The sequence below is a fragment of the Abrus precatorius genome, unplaced genomic scaffold, assembly GCF_003935025.1.
Source record: "Abrus precatorius isolate BTA unplaced genomic scaffold, Abrus_2018 Scaffold11, whole genome shotgun sequence".
Lineage (NCBI taxonomy): Eukaryota > Viridiplantae > Streptophyta > Magnoliopsida > Fabales > Fabaceae > Abrus > Abrus precatorius.
The window spans coordinates 5,004,843-5,027,435 of record NW_020874303.1 but is presented as its reverse complement, the minus strand read 5'-3'; the positions used below and the strand labels follow the sequence as shown (position 1 = coordinate 5,027,435).

The 22,593-nt window shown below is 30.3% G+C and overlaps 2 protein-coding genes across 3 annotated transcripts; one reads left to right on the top strand and one right to left on the bottom strand.

The window, feature by feature from the left end:
• The first annotated feature begins 7,323 nt into the window (after nt 1-7,323).
• Nucleotides 7,324-15,646, top strand: LOC113855340. Its single transcript, XM_027486949.1, has 8 exons — nt 7,324-7,881; nt 8,714-8,796; nt 9,625-10,076; nt 10,416-10,591; nt 13,759-13,844; nt 13,982-14,115; nt 14,549-14,851; nt 15,431-15,646. Exons 1-8 carry the CDS (start codon nt 7,420-7,422, stop codon nt 15,625-15,627), a joined length of 1,893 nt encoding a protein of 630 aa, XP_027342750.1. The 5' UTR covers nt 7,324-7,419; the 3' UTR covers nt 15,628-15,646.
• A 3,443-nt stretch (nt 15,647-19,089) lies between these two features.
• LOC113854961 (probable E3 ubiquitin-protein ligase ZFP1) lies at nt 19,090-22,593 on the bottom strand. 2 transcript variants are annotated; one of them, XM_027486327.1, is made up of 7 exons: nt 22,389-22,593; nt 22,071-22,153; nt 20,684-21,497; nt 20,025-20,425; nt 19,822-19,905; nt 19,580-19,747; nt 19,090-19,446 (listed from the first exon to the last, which is right to left on the bottom strand). In XM_027486327.1, exons 3-7 carry the CDS (start codon nt 21,462-21,464, stop codon nt 19,300-19,302), a joined length of 1,581 nt encoding a protein of 526 aa, XP_027342128.1. In that variant the 5' UTR covers nt 21,465-21,497; nt 22,071-22,153; nt 22,389-22,593; the 3' UTR covers nt 19,090-19,299. The 2 variants fall into 2 exon arrangements, with proteins under 2 accessions (XP_027342128.1, XP_027342129.1); XM_027486328.1 differs by lacking the exon at nt 22,071-22,153 and having other exon boundaries at nt 19,091-19,446; nt 22,389-22,560.

The window sequence follows — 22,593 nt, the reverse complement described above, 5'->3', positions numbered from 1 at the left end:
TTTAGATTTTAGTATATGTAATGTTTGTTTTTCTAAGGTCCTAAGGTTTGGGAGAGAGAATGAGAGAGGAGGTGGGTCACATGGGAGGGGATTAGAGACAGCTAGCAACAGCTAGCTGGTGAAAGACTCAACGGTTTTAGTGGGAAAAATGGAGTGTAGTTTAATAACTATAGGAATCAGCAACCACGTGCAGATGTGACCCCTGCACTTGGCATCCATTATCTCATGTCATAATATTGTTATACCATATAAAATTCATCCCTATAGAACTTATAGGCAGTTTTTTTTTACTACTATGTTAAAAGGCTTGGTCCATAGTATGGCAGTTCCCTCTTGTGTTGTGTCCTATCTATATAGCACTTTAATTACACTGGGATAATGGGACCACCTTCAATGTTTCGCCTCCTGGTTTTCACATGGTCAGTGACTCAGTGTGTGTCATTAGATCCTATCAATTGATTATTCTATGTAATCATCTTTTCTTTATGTGTTTTATTACCATTTTTGGATCGGATTAATGGATACGGCTGGCATCCCATATGTGTACTTTGTTTTGGATCAGATATTGGCCTCCTTTTACTTCTTTATATATTAAGTTAATCTATGAGTATGTAAACGGGTTTTGATCATTCAATTGAGTATTTGGCAAGTTTGTGATTAATGGGTTTTTTTAATTAATATATTTATTTCATTTAAACTAGATCAAAAGCCATGCATGGGAGAAGATCTCTGGGGCAGATTAATTTATGGGATGGTGGTGTATATATTGAGAAGATGGAGGACTTTGGTTAAGTATGAGCTGTTAATAGAAAAGGGCACTTGAGAATCATGTCCTCCATCACCCCCCATGTGAAACTCTTTGTTAGAACCTAGCTTTCTTGCTTTATATATCCCCAAATCAGAGTCACATGGGGAGATTTGTGTTCCTGTTCCTTGCCCTCTCCTCTGAAATTCTGGGTAGCTCCATCATTTCATGCTGGCATCTAGGTTATATTTTTTTTTGTAGTGAATGTACTTAGGACACACTAATAATGATTAGGGGAAAAGATGGAATAATGCATGTTAACTGTCTATTGTTTAATATGTTGTCTTCATATTTTTATTAGTAAACACCCCCACCCACTTTTGGAAACGTTCTTCTACTTGATTAAATATGTGTGTGTAAATTCGATTATTGATGAGTGAGGGGGAGAAAAAAAATCAGATTCCTTCTGAAACGACACTATTATATTAATTCTTTTAAAAATTCATCATTATGATTGCCAATATATTCCCTCAAGATAACTAGGGGCGAACTCATTCCTCTCAAGTTAACTATCCTCTTCACGCATGGTCAATGAGCATAATTCCACTACATGTTCAACACACATAATTAAACATTCAAATATACTCATTGCAAGTCATTAACACATAAAATTAAAATATAATATGCTTTTGATTTATCTTTGTCATGGTTTTATTTTAGGATATCGTTATTTCGAATAAGGTGATGGTTAAAAGTTATTAAACATACCCGTTTAAAAAGTTTTAATTATTTAAAAATAAATATTAAATTATTTTTATTTTTTATATAATAAACGTCTTTTAGTAAAAATGTTACTTTTATTTTCTTAAATTGATTAACATTTACCTTGCTTTTATAAAATCAAGGGCTCGAACTAATGCAATTAAATTAACCGACATGAAGTTCTGGTAGATATATTAATTAATTAATCATAATTATAGGTTTTGCATGTGCACTCCTTACAACTAGGAGAGTTGAAGGTGGATATCTTATAATTACGTATGCCATGGAGCGGGTTTATAGCTCTTATTATTCTAAGAAATGAGGATAAAAAATTAAAACACAACTTTATTAGTTTTGAATTAGAATACAATATTACAAATTTAGGACTTGATAACAATATAAATCAAACATAGTAGTAATGCAATTAAATTAAAATATATCAATTATTAAACTATGTTTTCAGAATAAACGAACATGTAAAATATAACGTTGAAAATCTTAGTACTTGCCCAAAAAAATCGAAAAATTATCAACATTAAAAAATAGAAAATTTGCAAACTCTTTTTGACAAAACAAAATTACAAATTGAGAGAGAAAAATGAGAAACGTAACAAATAAGATACGTAACGTGAAAAGGAGGGACAGGAAAATAAATTATAAAAATTATTATCCACATAAATTATGAGAATATCATTACTTAAAAGATTAATTTGATTTACATATTCTATATTAAAAAAAAAAAACACTTGTCGCCTCTGAAATTAGCTTCAATTTTGCGATCCCTAGAATTCTGTGGTGCCGTACATACGATTTAAGAGAAAAAAGGGGTACGAAGTGAAGAGAAAGAAGCATAATTGCACGTGGGACGACCAAACAAGTCTTTAGTTATTATTTTCTTTTTAATGCTAGTTTTTAATAAAATAATAGTATGTTCACCTTATACACATTACTTTACGTTTATGTAATCTTCACGTACCATTTAATTACACGTAATTTTATTTAATTTTATCATAATTCCATGAACTGGAACATTATATATCAATCAAACAAGTGGCTCATGCATACAAAACCTAACAAACATGTAATATGATGGTGAGATAATAAATAATTGAAAGCACCAAAACAGTGGACGCGGAAACACATTAATAAAAGAAGAAAGTTTGATTGGGACCATTTGGCTAAGTTACCATCCTCATTTGTGTATTTTCAATGTTGCTTCCTGTTCTGTCCACATCTGAAAATATCAATATCATATTTTACCACTTTTATACACATATATTATTTACTAATAACTTAAGTTAGATTAATCTCTGTTCACATAAATTCTTTAGAAGTATTAAATTTATTAATATAAATATTATAAATAACTTTAATTGTATTAATAAATATTATAGGAGAGGACTAAAAACATATTCTGTTTTACTCATATATATCCTAATGAATCGCATCGAGAATAAGTGACATTAGGATTACTTGACTGAAGTGAGAAAAATAATATTTTTATCAGTAAAAAAGATATAGTAATATTCATTTATGAGAAAGATAAATATTGTTTTTAAAATAAAATAAAATTTTATTCAATGCATGGCAATATAACTGTTAATATTTTTATTTAAAATATTTTGATAAAAAAACATAGGCGAACATCATGTCATCTAGAATATACACATTACGTACAAGGGTAAGCAAACAGTAGAGAAATCTTGAAAACATGGTTTGGGGTTGTTATTTGAAGTTTCAAGGGATATGGGCACACATAATGCCACGTATATATAAGTTATAAGTGAAATTATAAAAATGATTATAAAGTAAAAAATGAAAATTACCTGAAATTTGTCCTTGTATTGTTGGAGGTGCAGTGTAGATTAGGTAGCTTCCCATTCTTTGCAAATTTGTGGCAGAAATCAAGGAGAGACGCGTGGGGATTCGATTCATCCAAGAGAAAAAAAACACTCTGATTCTCGCATGTGAAGGCAGTGACTCTCTGCTATAAATATTTTCAACAACTTGTACCATTTTTCTTAGACAACGGAAAATTAATCCATATGGGAATTTATGCTTTGTTTCCACAGAGGAGAGAAACAATGCAGATTTTAAATAGAATAATAAAATTATTTTTTTATTTTTTTCATCTTTAATAAATTATATAATTTTTTAAATTTATTTTTAATAGACCTAGATTTGCTTTTATACGTCATGTTATGAGTGTTTCTGCTTAACTTTTTTCTTAGCAGTTAACTAGTAAGTATTTATGTTTTATTACATGGATATTTTTCTTTTAAGCAACTTTGAACAATTTCTAAAAAATAAAAGAAAAATTACGTAATTATTAATTAATAATTAACTTTTACTATTAGATTAGTTCAATTAAAGGGTAACTTGAAGGGTTGATGCCAGTGCGTTTATATATATGCGATTGATTTGTTTGGTTCAACTTCAAATTTTATAATATGTAAGAAAAATTTAGATTTGTGGTAATCACAAATTACGAGTAAAATTAGTCTTAAGCTCGAGTCTGGACATTAAGTGATCTTTGGCTTGTATAAAAATGTCTAATCCAAAAAAAAATTGAAACTTTAAAAGGAAAATCCATACTTAAATTTTCTACATTTTATCTTCTTTATAAATAATTATTTTAAACTTTAATTTTATATTAATTGAATATTAAATTTAATTGTTTTACAAAATACACACCTTAAACTTTAAGCTGTGTCCATTTTACATATAATTCATTCCATAAATTTGAACAAAATTACTAACAATGGAAACGAATTTTAATCATTTATTTTTACTTATAATCTCAACCATTCATTAACTTTTTTTTGTTCATAATTTATTTTTGAAATATGAAAATATAATAAAATTATAGACTGAAGAAAATATTAATAAAACAATATTTTAATATTTGGGTGGGTGTTGTTTTCTTTTAATATTTAATAAAAATTATAATTTTTGGTGAATGATTAAGATTTAAGATAAGTAAAGTAATTTAATCTCAATTTAATTTATAAAAAATAATATTTATAAAAGGGTAAAGTTTACAAAACAATTGAAACAAAAATCAAAAGTTAAGATGCTTATTTGTAAAATTTGAAGATTAATTAAAATAAAATTAAAGTTAAGAACATTTAATTTAAAAAGATAATGATTAAGAAATAAGTTGGAAAAAACTCAAGTTTAAAAATGACTATGTGGGCGTGGGGGTTATTATCTTTCAACATTAGAAAATAAATGCATAAGCATTTTTAATGGTTAAGATTTAATGTAGATGAAGTATTTTAATATTAATTTAATTTATTAAGAGAGCTATTTATAAAAGAGTAAAGCTTAAGAAATAATTGAAACAAAATTAACTTTGAAATGTTTATTTATAAAACCTGAGGATAAATAAAAATAAAATTAAATTTTAAAAGAGTATTTAACTGAAAAATAAAATAAAATTTAAGAAATAACTAGGACGAGTTTTAAATTTACACATACAGCAAAAAAATTTAAAGTTGATTATTTTTTTCCTATAAAATGTTAAATGCATAAAAGAAAAAAATAATTTAAATAGCTTAAAAAACATAATACTTCATTTTTTTAATTAGAGTTTAACTTCTTCACAATTTATTAAATTCTTGTTAAATTACACTTTATCACAATTTTAATTGATAAAATTAATAACTATACTAATAATTATTCAGTGAACTATATTTTCTTATTTTGCAAAAGATAAATCTTACAATTAAAATTCTGTTAATAATATAATTATAATTAAATTAAGCATTTTATCTTAACTTAAACGTGGTGAGTAAGTCTATTACAAAAGATTTTTTTATATATACAAAGATTTAAACTTGAGATTTTGTTAACTTGAGATTTTGTTGAAAAAATATCAAACTGCTTATTATTTGATTTAATTTTTGTTGGTTAAGGAACTATTTTCTATCACTAATTGGGCTCCTTGAGATATTTCACACTTTATCTTTGTCCTGGTAGAAAAAAAATATTTTTATTCTTACAATTAACAAATTTTTTTATTTAATCTCTAGAAAAAAAAAACACTTCTAACACCACTACAATGATAAAAAATAATAAAAGGTTTCTATGTAAAATATAAAATGTTTTCATTAAAATAAAAAAATAATATTAAATGTATGTATTAAATTTTTAGTATAAATATTAATTTGTGAATTACACTAATCACGGAAGCCTTGAGTTTCTCGTCACATTCGTAACGATAAGTAACGCCAGTGTTTCTTTTATCGCGTGAAAATGTCAACATGCAGAGATCGAAATTCCACAAACCACTGCCATCAAACTGGACTGCATTTCTCAATTCCTCCACAACATTGACAATCACATTTTCTCAGACAAATAATTGATCTGCGTATCTGATGCTGCGGTGAATATGTACTCCTACTAATTATTACAACCAAAGAGAGCTTATTTCACATACTATTTTCAGTTAGTTTTAATTTTAAAAAATACATATCACTGATTATAAAAGAAAATAACTCTATTAAAATAAAGTGTTCTTATTTATAATAATAATAATTATAATATAGATGCTGATTCACGGAAAGAATGAAAACCATACACATAATAGAAAGGTATTGTCAATGGCATTGTGCTTCCAGTTTCTAGCTTTAAAAGATTATGCAAACTTTTTTAGTCAAGAGGCAACCCAAACTTTAGACAGAGTTGCAATGAAAGCCCAAATATGGATAGCTAATCCTAGACATTGGCCCAAGGCAGCATACACAAGTTGGAAAGTGTGGAATCTACCATGATTAAGACCATAATTAAGCAAGTAACATATCTATCAAAATCAATAAATAAGGATAAAAATAGGCTTAGGTCTTCAAACCTACGACTTAATCTTTTTAAAATCTAATCTTTTTTAATCTATTAAAATTAATAAGTTTAATTTAAATTTTTTAAAAAATTTAATTAATTAAATAGATTAAACTTAAATTTTAAAAAAAATTTATTAGACTTATTAAAATAACTTATTTAAAAATTATAAAATTTATAATAATATATTAAATAGTTTTATATAAAAATTAAAATATAATAATATATTAAATAAATTAAATTTTAAATTAAAAACATTAATTTTTTCGTTAAAGTTAAAAAGTATCTTTACTTCATATTATATAAAAGAAAAAATTTTATTTATTAAAGTTTTTTGTATATATTTTTATACGTAATATAATGCTGATTTATTTTGTAAATTTGTTTATATTATATTATATATAACTTTTTTATTATAAAGTAGACTATTAAAAAAACTAACAAGTTAAACTAATCTTTTAAAAAGGTTAAAATTAGACTCAAATTTTAAAATTATTAAATAGATCAAGTTTATTTATATAAAATATAGTCTATTTTAACCTATTTCCATTCTTATCAATGAAACAAAAAATGTATGCTTATGTTTTTTTTTGTTAACATGAATTATTAAAATTTGTTTGATTTTTAAATTTTTATTTTATTTTTTATTTTTAATTTAAAAATTATTACCTTGTTTTATTTTATTTGTTATTTTTAAAGATTTCTATAGTAAAAAGAAATTTTTTTAATGTTTATTATACAAATTTTTTAAAACAAAATACATTTCAAATATTTCTCTTTGATATATCACAAGTGGTAAAATTGAAAATGATAATTAATAAAGTAGAATTCATGTCTTTTTATTCTATTTTTTTCTTCGAGATATATATAATAAATTTAATATTATTCAAAAAGAAATTAAACTGTTCTAAAATAAAAAAATAAATTATTTATCGTCAATTTAAATTTAAAATTTCCGATAGTGGGAATCTATATTCATAATCTTTTGGCAAGCTTTTTCAGGGCAACAATTTCAGGTCGTTCAATTGCATTCGATAAGACACTGTTCCGCTCCCTTCCCAGTAACGAAGCCTATGGACGTTGATGTGTTGGACACAGAAGACGGCAACAACAATGGCGCTTCCACCGCCAAGAAACCGAAGCAGCGTAAGAGGAAGGAGCACAAGGTGGGCGACGATGGACACGTGGCGGCGCGAGAGAAGCTGGCGAAGAGAATCCTGTTGTCGCTGACGAGGCCATCGTACGTTCTAGGATTGGGTCCCAAACCTCTGCGGTGGGAACACCGTACGAGGTTGCGGTACCTGCTGCGTAGGCTCGTTAACCAGCATGATTGGGTTTCAGCCAGTGGTGTTGTCAGTGCCTACTTGAAGGGAACGCTTAACGACACCTCTCCCTTTGGAAATCGTCTGAAGTATTGGGTTTTACTTGAGCTTCTTAAGCATGTGCAAAACCATTCTATTAACACAACAAGGATTAAGAACCTCTATGATATTTGGTCCAAAAAAATTGGATCAATGAAGACTTGGCCAATAGAGGTATATAACTGTTTTCTTCATTTTAAATGCTTACAAGATTTCTTTATTCACAGGTTCTAACTATTTCTTACTTTTCAAGTCCCTAGAGGTTACTCATTTTTTTCTCATTAGAATTGAATGTTTAAGGTTTAGCCTCAGACATATTGTTATGAATGAACCCCCTTCCCCCAATAAAAAAAGCGACAGAAAAATTATAACTTCACTACAAGATTTGAGTTTTCTAAAGCATATGCACGGTGCAGTTCTACAATTATGGAATGTTATTTTCCTATTCGTAGGGTTGATGTATTATTCACTACCCTCCAGTTTCACAAATTATTAGTATTATCATATTGTTGTAAGCCATAGTAGGTGAAGTGATAGATAGATAGAGAGAGAGAGACATGTTTTGTTTTTATTTCTTGATTTCAAATGTTTATATAGGAAATGGTAAAAAGAATATTTGAAAATAGGAAACAAATTCAAAACTTGCTGACTTTTTTGTGATTATTGGTGGAAAAAGGAAATGAAAACAGAAAACATTTTCTCAAACCACATAGAGCCTTAAGTTTCTAGATCTGATTTAGTAATTTTAAATTTTCTTATTAATTTATTGTATGTGCAAGTTAAGTGAGAGCGATCAGGGTTGTGATTATATGCTTGTTCCCATTTTTGTCATGTTGCAACTTGCTGATGAGCTGTTCTACTTTATCCAGTGTGAACAATCTCGTGACTTTCACTCTAGCTGATAATTAAATTATATTTTTCAATTGAGACAATAGTTATGAAGTTATGCTGCTGGCTATATTGTTAAGGCTTCAGTTCTTAACGAAGAATTTTACTTGTGGAGCAGAGCAGATATGCGGTTCATTTGGAGTTCATGTTGTTCTGTCTTATGCAAGGCAATGGTGGAGATGCATACCAGCTTGCTCTATGGTATGTAATTTTAATTTTTGATGTGTAGTCCTTTGCCTCCATAGAGTAATATGAGTTGCATCATAATGCGAAGGGACATGTTGTTTCTTAACTAGTAATTACTATATAATACGGTGAACTGGTTGTATGCTGTTATAATTATTATTATAATCTTATAGGTGTTCGATTTTATTTTGTAAATCTTATTGCTCGTAAATGGTTGATACTTGATAGGGTATTAATTATTATTGTTGTTAGTACTCTATTCTCCAAACATCTAGAATAATATCTTAGTTCTTAGTATGGAGTATGCTACTTGCTATGAAATGCAGACTAATTATACAATATGATACTTCCATTTAAAGTAGAGAAGTTTTTATCCCATAAAAATAAGAGATGCATACACATAAAGTCAATATTCCAAGTGATTGAGTAGCACTTCCCTGGTGCTAATGAGGATGAAATTGAGATAGGTCACACAGCCTGAATTGGAGAGCGATTAGCTCAGTAAACCATCTTAAAAATATTGGATATTGTCTGCTGCTCAGTACTCTGACAACATAATTCTAGTTAAATTTCATTATCATCTATCATCACTAGCAGCATATATTTATCATGGAACAATCCCATAGTTATAGTTTAGTGTTTAGCTACAATCTCTTAAATAAATGCAACTTGACTCAATCCATTGATAATGTTTTTCCTTCTTTAATGATGATTTATACTTCAAAAATACATCTTTGAGAAAGTGCTATAAGTGGGTTGGTTACCTGGTTCCAATTATTTTTCTTCCTCATATTGCCTCCTCTTTCCTTTTCTAAATATTTTGTCTTTTCTTTTCTCCTTTAGTCTTGAGCAAGAAAAGGTTGATATTGATCCTGTGTCAAAGATGATGATGGGTTTGACTTTTTATGAGTTGTGGTATTCTTCAATTCCCATAGAATTCCAGTGGAGAAATTCAGACCAGTTTGATTTGCTAGAGAATTCACATACAGAGGGAACCTCAAATAGCAATGATACTGGACAGTCAGAGTGGCATAATACAGTTGAATCCCACATGGCTGACTCCCAATTACGGCAGGATTCAGATGCCTCTGTCATGAATGATAAACAGATATCTATGGATATTGACTTCAATGAAGAGATGGGGGTTTTTATGGATGTTGATGTTAACCATAAAATAGAAAAACCACATCAAAACTTTCAGCCGGAAGGATTTTACTTGAATTCTGAGGATAAAGGAATCGAAGACCCTTTTTCTGATGGTGGAGGTCTTACACAGGATACCTTGAATGCTCTTGGTAAGTTATTTATCTGCTGAGTAATCATCAATAGGAGAAAAATCTATTTGTTGTGGGTGCACACCTGTATGAGAATATGCATGTGCACATATAATTGATTATGGACTTTCCAACCTTAATTTTTTTTCCTCAGAATGAATATTGATTTTGTCTTTCTCACTACCCTGACGAGGCTAGATTGTAATTTTTCTCTTGCCCATGTTTACTTTTTTGAAGTATAGCAACCTATGATAAGTTTCTCAGTCTAAATAAATATTACTTAGCATTTCTAGGTTTAGATAGCAATTACTTTTGGTTCACCTGTAACTTTAACATTGATCTGCTGATGCATTTACTTAGGGGGACTTGATTTGTGGTTGTTGCCCTTGCGTTTTTCTGATGAGAACAGTTTTGAGGAATTCATGTACTTGCAAAGAAATCAGCCTAATGACTACTATAAAAATGCAGTAAAATATCTACACCTAGCTCTCAACTCAACACCCTCTGCTTCAGCAGCATTACTTCCTTTGATACAGGTATGAACAAACATTGCAAATAATTTGGTAACCACTGAACTACAGTTTGTATTTTCATTAAGGAGTTTTTTGAGAAACAAAAAATCAGGTTCAGAACTTTAGGAGTAATAAATTTTTTTAACTTTGACCTGCTGTTAGAGTAAAACTTTTCTATATCTCAAATCACATGTTTCTACATCACCAGTAAAGAAAATTAAACAAATTTTTATTTATGTAAATTTGAAATCATTTTAAAATAATTAACTTTCTCTAGTTTTAGCTTTGAGCTAGTTTAGTATCAATTATTGTTCAGTGAATCATACTTTAAATTTCAAACATTTTTGAAAGGGGAAAGGGATAACTAAGTAAAGTTTTAATTCAAATTAAAACTTGTTAGATGAAAACCAACATTATGTTGGATTTGTTTGAACTTAAAATTGGATTAGAAGAATTCAAGAACTGATCTTTCACATTTTGAGGGATTACCACAAAACACCTGCACCTAATTAACTGACTTTTGGTGTTTGGCAAACATTCTTCAGGAGTTTCCCAAAAACAAGCAATCCCTATTATGTTACTTTAGGTCTGTGCAACCCATTTATTATCATTGCATAATTCCTGAAAAATATTACGGACTGGTACTTCAGTAAACCAAGATGTTATTGTTGAGAACCAGTCCCTGCCACCTTTTCTTGCATTGCAATATGTTGGTTAGAAATTGCCTCTTGTTGCCCTTCCACCATCCTTCTGCGGTATAGCAATTTCAGTATGCTCATTCTTCAAGTACCTCATCTTATCAAAACTAGTGAAACCATAAGACCACTTCAACGAATTAATGCAATGAAATTGAAAGTAATTTCTTTGTGTTTAATACTAAGAATGATAATTTATGTGAGTGAACTGAGTTTTGAATTCATTTTGAAGATTTAAGATGGTATCCCTTGCTTCTGCTGCTTTTAGGAAAATGATTTGCTAATTGCTAATGCTTGTATTTCAAATGATTTTTTTTATCAATATCATGTATGTCAATGCTGATATACATATATTTTGTCCTATATGCCATTGCCAACTTTTTATCATGTATGTCAATGCTGATATACATATATTTTGTCCTATATGCCATTGCCAACTTTTTATCATGTATGTCAATGCTGATACCTTTGTCCTATACTCCTTTTTTTAGTAATAATCTTTTTTCAAAGTGATGATAATTATATATTTATATTGATAAATGATTTTAGGAGTCAAAAAATTGTTTCACTATGATACTGTTAAACATATGAAACTACTACTAGCCTCCACCTAACTACTTAAGTTTTTGGGATAATTGGTTATTGACATTGTATCAAAGCCTTTATAATCATATGGTTAGGAGTTCAATCCTTGCAATCCCCATTCTTCAAAGTTAAAAATAAGTTTCAATGCTAACTCTCAGTCTGTGTGTGTGTGGACTGATGTTAGATTTTAACAAAACTAAGTCATCAAATTCATCCCTAACATTTATCACTGGCTTAAAGTTTGTCCCTATCGTAATGAAAATTAATTATAAGTTCCCAATGTACAAAGATGACATTCAAGTTGATCCTTGATGCCAACTCCCCATTGTTTTCTTTAACAGCAAGCACGTGTGCATGTTAATGTCTATGTGACCTTTTTAATGCGTCTGAGCTGATTAGATCAAACCTTTGCCCCTAAATTCCTTCATTTTCATCCCCAACTCAAATAGAAAAAAAAATAAAAAAATAAACCTCTCATATAGGTCCCTTGAGTGAAGAAGTGAGTCAGAAATCAAATGTAATTCTTGTCCCTGATTGACGTATCAACAGTGTTTTCACTCTGTTTCTAAATTCAACATTTTGTTAGGGCTTAAATCAATTATACAAATCAATCAAACCCTCACTGTTGTCTTGTTCTTTTTGGGAAAATCAATCAAAGATTAGTTGTAGCATGAAGTTTTATTGTTATCAAGCCTAATGTTGTCGAGTTGTCATCCTTTTTTATGAAACCTAGTGTCCATTGTGAACCCAAATCACAAGAACTCAGTGTTGTCAACTCATCATGAAGGAACAAGAATGTGTGTGCAGTGTTCCATGATTTGCATATGATTTGGCATGTGGGATGAGAGTCATGAGACTTTTTGAAGTACATGGAACAGACCCATACTCATTTAGTTCACTATTTCAGGGTGAAATTTGCTTATAATTGGATCATTAGACATTATCTTCTAATGTACAAGTAGTAAAATTAGCAACATATAAAGCAAAATAGTTGTGCTTGCATTTATTTAATAGACCTAGGCATATAATCTGAGCACAACCTTCACACGCAGTACATCAATTTGGTCTATTATTATCATATAAAGGCATGTAGGTCTCTGTTTGTGTCTATTCAATATTCATAGCTTGTTGTAGGTTTTTCTCTTATGTCTTAATATTATCAAATTTTTTAAAAATATTTTTATTTTAGGTAAACTTTTATGAGTTCATGAGTTGAGTCTATTCTTAGACTAACCTTGTATATACAAGGGATAGGGGACATTATCAATTGGCATTAAGGACCAAACTTTGAAAATGATGTCTCCAATAATATTTTATCAAAATTAAATTTTATCATTTCAACTATAAATTTAAAGTTCTCGAAAAATTAATCAAGTTTATAAAATGTATTCAATTTAAAAATTAATTATAAACACCCTCGTTTGTTTTAACATATGACATACCACATGTCATTTGAAAAAACAAAAAATATTTACAATTTGATTACATATTTACAAATGTATAAATTTTTTAAAATTTTATATATTTGATCATTAAAATAATATTACAAGATTTAATGGATGCATTGATTATATTTTCATTTGGCCAAAATGTTATTAAGGTGTCTTTTCATAAAGTTTTCCACCTTATGTTAATTGATCCTATCCTATATGTAAAGTCTCAACCCGACATTTTTAGCTTTTGGGATACTTGGTCCTTTGCACATGCTGTTAGAAATTGCCGCTTGCTCCTTCCATATGCATATTTACACATATAATATAGAAATATCAGTAGCTTGGGTTATTTGAACCAATTTTCCTTCTTGCACAAAACTACTTGCATCTGCTGTAAAAATTGAATTGTGCAATTGCTTGATACATAGAATAATGTCTGAGATATTGACAATGGCTTCACTTTTATATTTTGTTGCAGCTGTTGCTGATTGGAGGTCAAGTCGATGAGGCTCTAGATAGGCTTGAGAAGCAATGCAATAATTCAGCCTCTGTACTCCCAATTAGGTATATATCCCTTATTATTGTTAATGAACAACGATATAGTCATTCAAACAGCAATTTCTGAGATCAGAAGTTTTAGTATTTTACTCATTGCCTTTTTTTTAAAATGTTTATAAAGTTGCTGATGGACATGCCTGCAGAGTTAGGGCTGCTTTGTTGGAGCGTTTTGATCGAAACAACTCTCCCTTGCTTCTTAGCTGTTTTGAGGATATATTGAAGAAGGATCCAACAAGTAGTGATGCCATAGCAAAACTTATCAAGATGCACCAAAATGGTACTTTATTATGAATCGTGTCTTATATAAGATTTGAATAGTTTATATCTGTTAATCTCTCAATTTGAGACCAATAGTATTAGCTTGGAAAGGGGTGGAGAAAAAAGTGTGTGATGAAAAAGAGGGGAAAAGGAAAAAACAGAGAAAGAAAAATATGTGATCTTGAAAAAGTTGGAGACTGAAGTTCATTTGAAATTACTGAAGAACTCCCAGCTTCAAATCTTGTCCCAAGCTGTTATATTTTGAATTAGCCTCTTCAAATATACAGAAGTTATCTTTTTGATTGGATGTCACAGCTTACTCCTCTCACTACTGATTCAGAAAAATTTGCAACAAAGAGATTTTATTACTCTGCTACAGACAATGCAATACCTTTACGCTTAATGGTACACTATGGACATGTCATTGATTGGTTTCTTCTGATACTTTGCAGGTGACTATAGTCTTGAATCTCTGCTGGAAATGATTGCTTTACATTTAGATGCTTCAGATGCAGATAACAATACATGGAAGGTCTTCTCTTTATGTTTCTTTAAACTGTCTCACTACGAAGAAGACTGCATCTCTGCATGCCCTATTCAAAAAGAAGATGGACAAAGAAGTCAACACTGTTCCATTACCAAAACCCCTAAAATATTTACGGATGGTATATCAGGAAAATCTTGGAGGCTTCGCTGTAGGTGGTGGCTAACAAGACATTTCAGCAATAGCAAGCTTGAATCAGAGATTGAAGCTGGTAAATATATTTTTAATGTTTATTTTTTATCTAATATAAATAATTTATATTAGAGTGAAAATGTATTTTTGTTCCTCCAAAATATATGGCATTTTGATTTTGGTTTCTACAATTTTTTGTTTGTCTTTACATTTTTAAAATTATTAATTTTGGACCATCTCACTGAGGCGGCTCAATGAGTATCAACATCTAAGTCAGCCACATCACTATTTAATAGTGGTTAGGGACCAAAACCAACAATTTTTGAAAATATAGGGATTAAAAAATAATAACTTTGTAAGAATAAAAATCAAAATGCAATGGTTTTTGAGGGATAAAAAAAATACATTTAAGCTTTTATATTATCATCGAATCATGTGTTGTCATTAGAAGAGTTTGATTACGATGACATGACACATCTCTAGGAGGCAAACTCTTTAAATGATTTGGCAACATATAATTAGATGATGATGTGAAAATGTTTTACAATGACTCTATATCAATCAACTTCACGTCTATATTGTAACATACATATCCATGCACTATTATTGTTTTATTTTAGCCATGTTAATTTGCTGCTCCAAATTTTATTTGGAGCAGGTGATTTGCAGTTACTCGCGTACAAAGCAGCATGTGCATCGTATATGTATGGGCAGGAGTTCAGCTATGTCGCGAAGGCTTATTCTCATTTAGAAAAAGAAAATGATAAGGAGTTACTGTTGTTCTTGGATGAGCATAGGGGAAATTCATATGGAATTTATCAAAAATTTCAAAAGAAATTTACATATATAACATAATAAATGTGATATGTTTATTGCATAGTGAGTAGTCGATAATCCTTTCTTGCTTGCTTGCTTTCTTTATCTTAGATTTGATGATGGCTTTTATACTTTCAACCATAATTACTGTCTGCAATTTGCAGGAATTGATATACTCATTGCTTGGTCAATTATCAACTTAACTTTATAAGAGGAAGAAATTTAACATAAAATCAAAAAGAAAAAAAAAAGTGAATGAAATGAAAATATAATGACAAAACACACTAAAGTTTTTGTCCTCACAAAATAAAATATAATTTGAAATATTTAAAAAGTTGAAAAATAATATAAGAAAGATAATAACGCTTGAATTGAAATCAGGTTAATTTCTGAGTAGTCTTAATCTTAAATCTTTGTGCGACCCTAATATTAAGTTAAATAGTGTCGTGAAGAGTTTATGATTACACGGTAAATTTTCTAACTTCAATGATACATCTGAGAATGTTGAGAGATGGCTGAAGGAGTGGAGAGACTTGACATATTCAAGTATTGAAGCAATGTTTGCCAGTTACAAAGCAGACGTGTGTCACTTGCATTCACATGAATGTTGAGATGGGTACACGATATTCTCATGCTAGTTTCAGATTATGAAAAAAGATTTCCACTTAAAATTTATTCTCGAGCAAAACTTTTGCACTTTTATGCAAATTTACACTCTGAAAGAGATACATTTGGGGTTTAATTCATTCTTATAGGAATAATTAAAGTATTACAAAATGGACAATATTTCAAATTGCACGTTATATCGCAAATAAGGTTGCAGTTAGTGTTGTGGTGTTAATTTATTTTATATTTACACATAATATAATCCATTTAACTCATCTTCAAAGTGTATGTTTGGTTTTGCTTATCATCGACCATGAATCTATGTTTATTTTAAACGATATTAGTTATAATTTTTATGTTGTCTCCATGTTTATAAGTTTTTCATCGTGAATCTAAACACATATTTAACTAACAAATGAGAAAGAAAGAAAAACAATTTCTGAAGGACTTAAATGTTTGTTGAAGTATGATGTAGTCTATAGCGATTCAATGTAGTAGTAGAATTTTATTTTTTTTAGTAATATTTTTGTAACATAATCAAATATTCTTGTAAATAAATTTATAAACAACATTAATGATAAGCATGATTATGATATGTTTAGGAGAATATCATTTCTCATAATCTTTTATTTCAAGAATGAAATATTATTTCTGCAAACAAAGCAATCTTAAGTGTTAACCAAATATAGAAGCATTCAAATATTAAATTGAAGATAAAATATCTCAGGAGCTGCATTGACAAATATCTAATTATTTCAAGCAAAAATTAGTTTAATTCTTTATTAAATTGTGTAATTTAATTTTATCACATTCTATATATTTAGTTGCCTTTTATTTAAAATAAAAAATATATTTAAAGATGTCATGTTTTTCAAAAAAATTAAAATATATCATAATCATACTTAACTTATAAATCGTACTAGGCTAAGCTTGGACAACTTGCAATTGAGTATGCCCGTGTTAAGGTCGAGTACAAACATGCTCAAACACAGGTCACATCAACGTAGAGTGACTTGTAATTTATACGCATGAATGACTTATATTTTATTGTGTTGGCAAAAAACGACATATTTTGAAATTAAAAAAAAGAAATATATTTAAATTTTTTATTTTATATATTAAAAAGACCTATTTAGTCTAACGAAAACTTTCAACAATTTTATCTTCTTTCATTTACTAACAGTGAATCAGTTTTTATTAGTGGTTAGTTAAACTCATTCTTATAACATGGACTTTGGACCCTTCTTGCACCATAATAATAACAACTAGCAAGTAATAACTCATTCTTAAAATAGGTATTACGTTTGGAATATAGGTTGAACATTTCTATATAATGAGGTGGAATATTTGTTGACCAAATTTTACAAACTATTTTTTGTTTTTGTTTTGTCAAACAGCATGATGCTAAATAATAAGAATATTATGACAGTGAACAAATAAAGAAATAGAGGAATAACAAGCACACACACTCAAAATTAATTGGACTTAGCAATCATAAAATACCAAATACAAAGTCAAATAAAAAACAAATATTAATGAAATCACACAATAGATAGTCAGACCAAGAAACACCAAATCACAACTTGAATCATCATCACATAACACAAAGGTAATTGCAAATAGTCGAACACAGCAAGGGTCTTGCAATGTGCATGGTGAAACTCCAACAACAAGGGAGTAACTCCATTTATTCAATTGCTAAGAATGTAACGAAAAAGAAAATAAATGTAATAACTAGTAAAAAGAGAATGAAGGTGAGATAAAAGAAAAAAAGAAGAAAAGAAGAGTAAATAAAAGAAGGATAATGACAAATAAAACAGCTCTCACATTGAAGAGAAAAAATTTAATGAAGAAACCATGCAGTAGGAAAAAAAAATCTCTAAGAAAAGAAAAGAGATGTTTCCATGGGAAAACCTCCCATGAAACAGCGTGTGGAGCCTTGGAGTTTATTTGGAAATTAAATTTTTGAGAAAAAAAAAGAGAGAATGGGAACACTCATATAATATAATTCTTTGATTGAAAGATTTTGAGAGGAAAAGATTTATAAACCTTTCAAATTATGTTTTTAAATTCTTATTAACATATTTTATATGAACTTTTTTTTCTTCATTTCTTCTTCTTTTCTCCTTTATTATTCAAACACTTTTCCTCTATCGTTTTCCAAAATAGAAACAAGGTAAAATTGAAAAGTAAATTGTGAAACCATTTAAGTCACATTTTATAACGAACACCTTGACAAGGCTGTTTTCTAATATTATTTTTAGAATAAGGTTTAAAATAATACCATTTTCTCTTATTAAAATAAGGCTTTTAAAAAATTAATTTTAAAGTATTCAGTAAAAATATTTTATATTATCAACTAATTAAAATATACAATAGTCAACAAATATAATTTTTAAATTAACTGTTATAAAAATCAATAATTATCACTGATATCATAATTTATCATCTATAATTAAATGATAATGTATATTTCAATTAAATATTTTAAACAATAGGCTATATCTCCGGCTGCTAAGTAGAAGAAGATCCAGCAAAAAATGCCTTGATGTCATGTGAGCACGTTTCGGCGAAGACTTTTATTGACACAATCATCAATTAAGCCACGCTCAGCAGAGGCTTTTAGATGTTGAATTGGCAACCTGAGTCAATGAAGGCGGGTTTGCACATTTTATAAATGTGACAATTATCCATTTCATAAGGCACATTTTATAAACGTGACAATTATCCATTTCCTACGGCACATTTTACAAACGTGACAATAATCTATTTCCCAATTCCCACGTGCCGTGGGTAACTCAACTATGATTGTTCAATGGACGAGGCAGGGAAATGCAACCATGTAAAGCACAAGGATATGGTCATAACATCTTCAACAATACAAACCAAAATAATGAATGAAAAACAGTATTGATATAATTACCTGAAAACAGAACAAAGTCTGTACAACTTGATAGATACAAGTTCTGGTGCCAACAATAAACGAGTTGGGCAGTGTAACTGTCTATATATGTGCAAGTACATATACAAAATACATAACAAAATATGAATTTTGTTCAAAAATAAATTAGCATAGGAAGAGAAAGATGTTAAGTTCATTGATTTCTATACATCCCTCCTTCCAGGAGTTAAAGCTTCTGATTTGCATATGGGGCAGACATTTTTGACAAGCAACCATTTCTTTAAGCACTCTGCATGATATTCATGCTCACATCGAAGAACTCCAATCTTCTCTTGGTTCTTAAATTCATCCTGTGGAATTGTATAGAAAAAGTCCAATTCAATAGCACATCAAAGGCAGAACTAGAGCAGAAAGTTAGGGTGTGAAATATCAATGTCAAAATAACTGAAATATTGAATGAAATATGTTGCTAAAAGTTCATACCTGACATATTATACAAGAATCAGTTTCTTGATCATCACTAGCTGCCTCCTCCAGATTAATAGCAGAAGCACACAGTAAATAAGTTTTTGTCTTCAACTGAGTAGTAATTGTTTCCTCTGATAAGCCAGTGCTTACATTGCCAATCCGCTCACCCAGTGCAAGAAGATCCTGTACCAAATTTCAAGAGTGAATAACTTACGATTGCATTGAAATGAATACAATATCAATCTTTGTGTACTTGCCTCATAAGACATGTCCTCTATGTCCAAGCGCATATCTCTGTGATGGTCAACCAAATTTCCCACTTCATCAATTAAAGCAACATCCTGCACAAGTTTTAATTGATAAGAAAATCATGTATTCGTAATGCAAATAATGATTAACCTTTTCAACATAAGGACAACATTGGGAGTAAAATAGTTCTTAAGAGAGCAAGAAATAATACATCAACTTGGAGGAAGCCCACCGGGGGAAGGCCACGATGTCCAAGAGTTGTCTCAGGCACAACTCCTCTATGAGGTCTGTAAATCCGGAGGCCAGCTGATGGTGCAGTACCAACATGCCTAGGACCCATCTCAAAACCAGTCTGTATCGGGATGGCAACACTGCGTGAAGGATGTGTTGGAACTCTAAATGAAGCTGCAGTTACCGGAGGGTGAAAGTTGATATTGTGATTGTGACCTCTTACTCCTTGCATAGGCAATGCTGGATGATGGTAATTATGGTGCTGTTGGTTGACAGGAAGAGGATGAGGAAATCTGAGCCCATTTCGGCTGCCAGCTGGATCATGATATCTCTGCAAGCCCATATTTGCACTCTCTAATGAACTTCCATTAACATTGTGTGCTGGAAAATAATAGGGAGAATCAGTCAGACAGACTAAACTCATAACCAACAGTCAGACAATACTTCTCATAAATTTATTGCCTGATTGAAAATATGACATCCAAGAAGCTATAGTTATCACTATTCATGCAGAAGCATGAAAAGAGCTTCATATATAATATAAAAGATGATCCACTTACAAAGCATCCAAGTAACTACAATAAATTGGTAAAAGGAGAACCGCAAAACAGGCAATGAGGGAAAAAAATGCATCTTTACCTGGTATATAAGGCATGGGAAGGGACGGATTCCAGGCTGTAGTATGGGCATCGTTATTATTACTATTCAATTGTAGGTCCAACCAGGGAGGGGCAGCTGGCTGAAAGTGCTGCCCTAAATAGTTTCCATGAATCAAATGATTATGGTCATGCACCATAATAGACTCACCTGACCTGCTCCATGCACTACCATGTGCTCCAACTTCCACAAGTGATGGGGTGCGGAATGAAAATGATGCAGCATCCATCATAGCAACGCCATCAGTGTGTCTAGCATTAGGGGGAGTAATAGAAGAACTAGCTGAAGCATTAAAATACTGGTAACTTCCTCTAATCCCTTCAGCATTTTTCCTTTTGTATGGACCTCTAACGTCATCCATGAAACCAGAACTTCTTCCAAAATTATCTGAAGAAACTCCAGAGACTGCAAATGTGCTTGAACCTGGCAAATCAGAGGCTCTGTGATTTAGAGGCAGAGGGAAAACACCAGTACTAGAAGAAGGATTCATGCCAGAATAATATAAGTTTGCTGCAGCTGGTACACCCATATCAAGATTATGTGGAGGCTGAATGCCATTGTATTGTGTAACTCCATACACCCTAACATTGTCATAAGCATCCGGTAAATAGTGAGAATCAACATTTGTGTTTCCTGAAGCGGTCACCATTGTGCGGATATTGGACTGCGAGATGCTTGAGGAGCCTCTCATAAGGATGCAGGGTTCAGAATGAAAATAGCCTTGCCTCTGTTGATCCATTTCAGAATCCGTCATTTGATCCATAATGTACAGATTTCTTGATGCAGAATATCAATCCTAATATTCCAATCCAAGCAGGGTAAATAAAATCAGTCAGACACAAAAAGGGAAAAGGAGAGTAAACCAAACAGATAAAATAACAAAATAGCAAATATTCCGCACAAAACCAAACTTCCGGTCAAAATTTTCAAATTCCAATATTCCATATCAACATTAGTCAGCAACAAACCATTCCCTTCAACAAATAAGTGAAATTACTAATGATACATTCAATGGACATGTAAGATGTTGCATCATCTTACAAGAGATAGCAAACTGGTGTATAAACATTCCAAGTCCAAACAAAACACCCTGAGTTAGAAACTTATCACCCCAAATAAGACTCCTTCAGGCATATTAAAAAAGACCCTATAATAATTAAAATCTGTGATTCAGAGCAATTATGAGAATCATCACATAAATACATAAACAAATAAAAATTCAACAGACCGAAAAAATTAAAAAGTCCTTTTTTCCCTTCTTTTACCACTTTCAAGGTTTGCAACCAAACAAGAAAGTACTTAACCCATATCATAATCCCAAATTAATCACCCACCAAACAAAACTAAAAGAACAGATAACAAACCGTACCTTATTATCATCAAAACAAGAGCTTACGGCTTCTAAGTTTCAGAGATCAATATAACTTACGAAGAGCACCCCCAAAATCAACTCTGTTGAAAATTCACAAAAAGAAAAAGATTTATTTTAAATTTTTTCAAAAAAGCAAAATTATTAATGGAAAATGGCAGAAATTAAAATCAGGTGAATGTGGTCACAACCCATGAATGCAAGTTATTCCCTTACATAAGCAAACAGAAATGACAAGATTTTAACCCTAGATATCAGGAAAAGGCACAGAACTTGGGACATAAATAGTGAAAATTTGATTTTTAAAAAATCAATTACCGGAGAAAGAAGCCGAGGGAAGCGATGAATGATTACAATCAGTGATCGAAGGATCGGAGAAGGGAAGGAACAAGGAGGAGAGAGAAAGGGCGCGAGGGATGAAGAGAGAGGAAGAAAATGAATATGAAGGAGAGGATAGTGCCTTTCATTGGAGAGAAAATTTCATCCGTTTTTTTTTTTATTAATTACAAAATAATTTAATGGT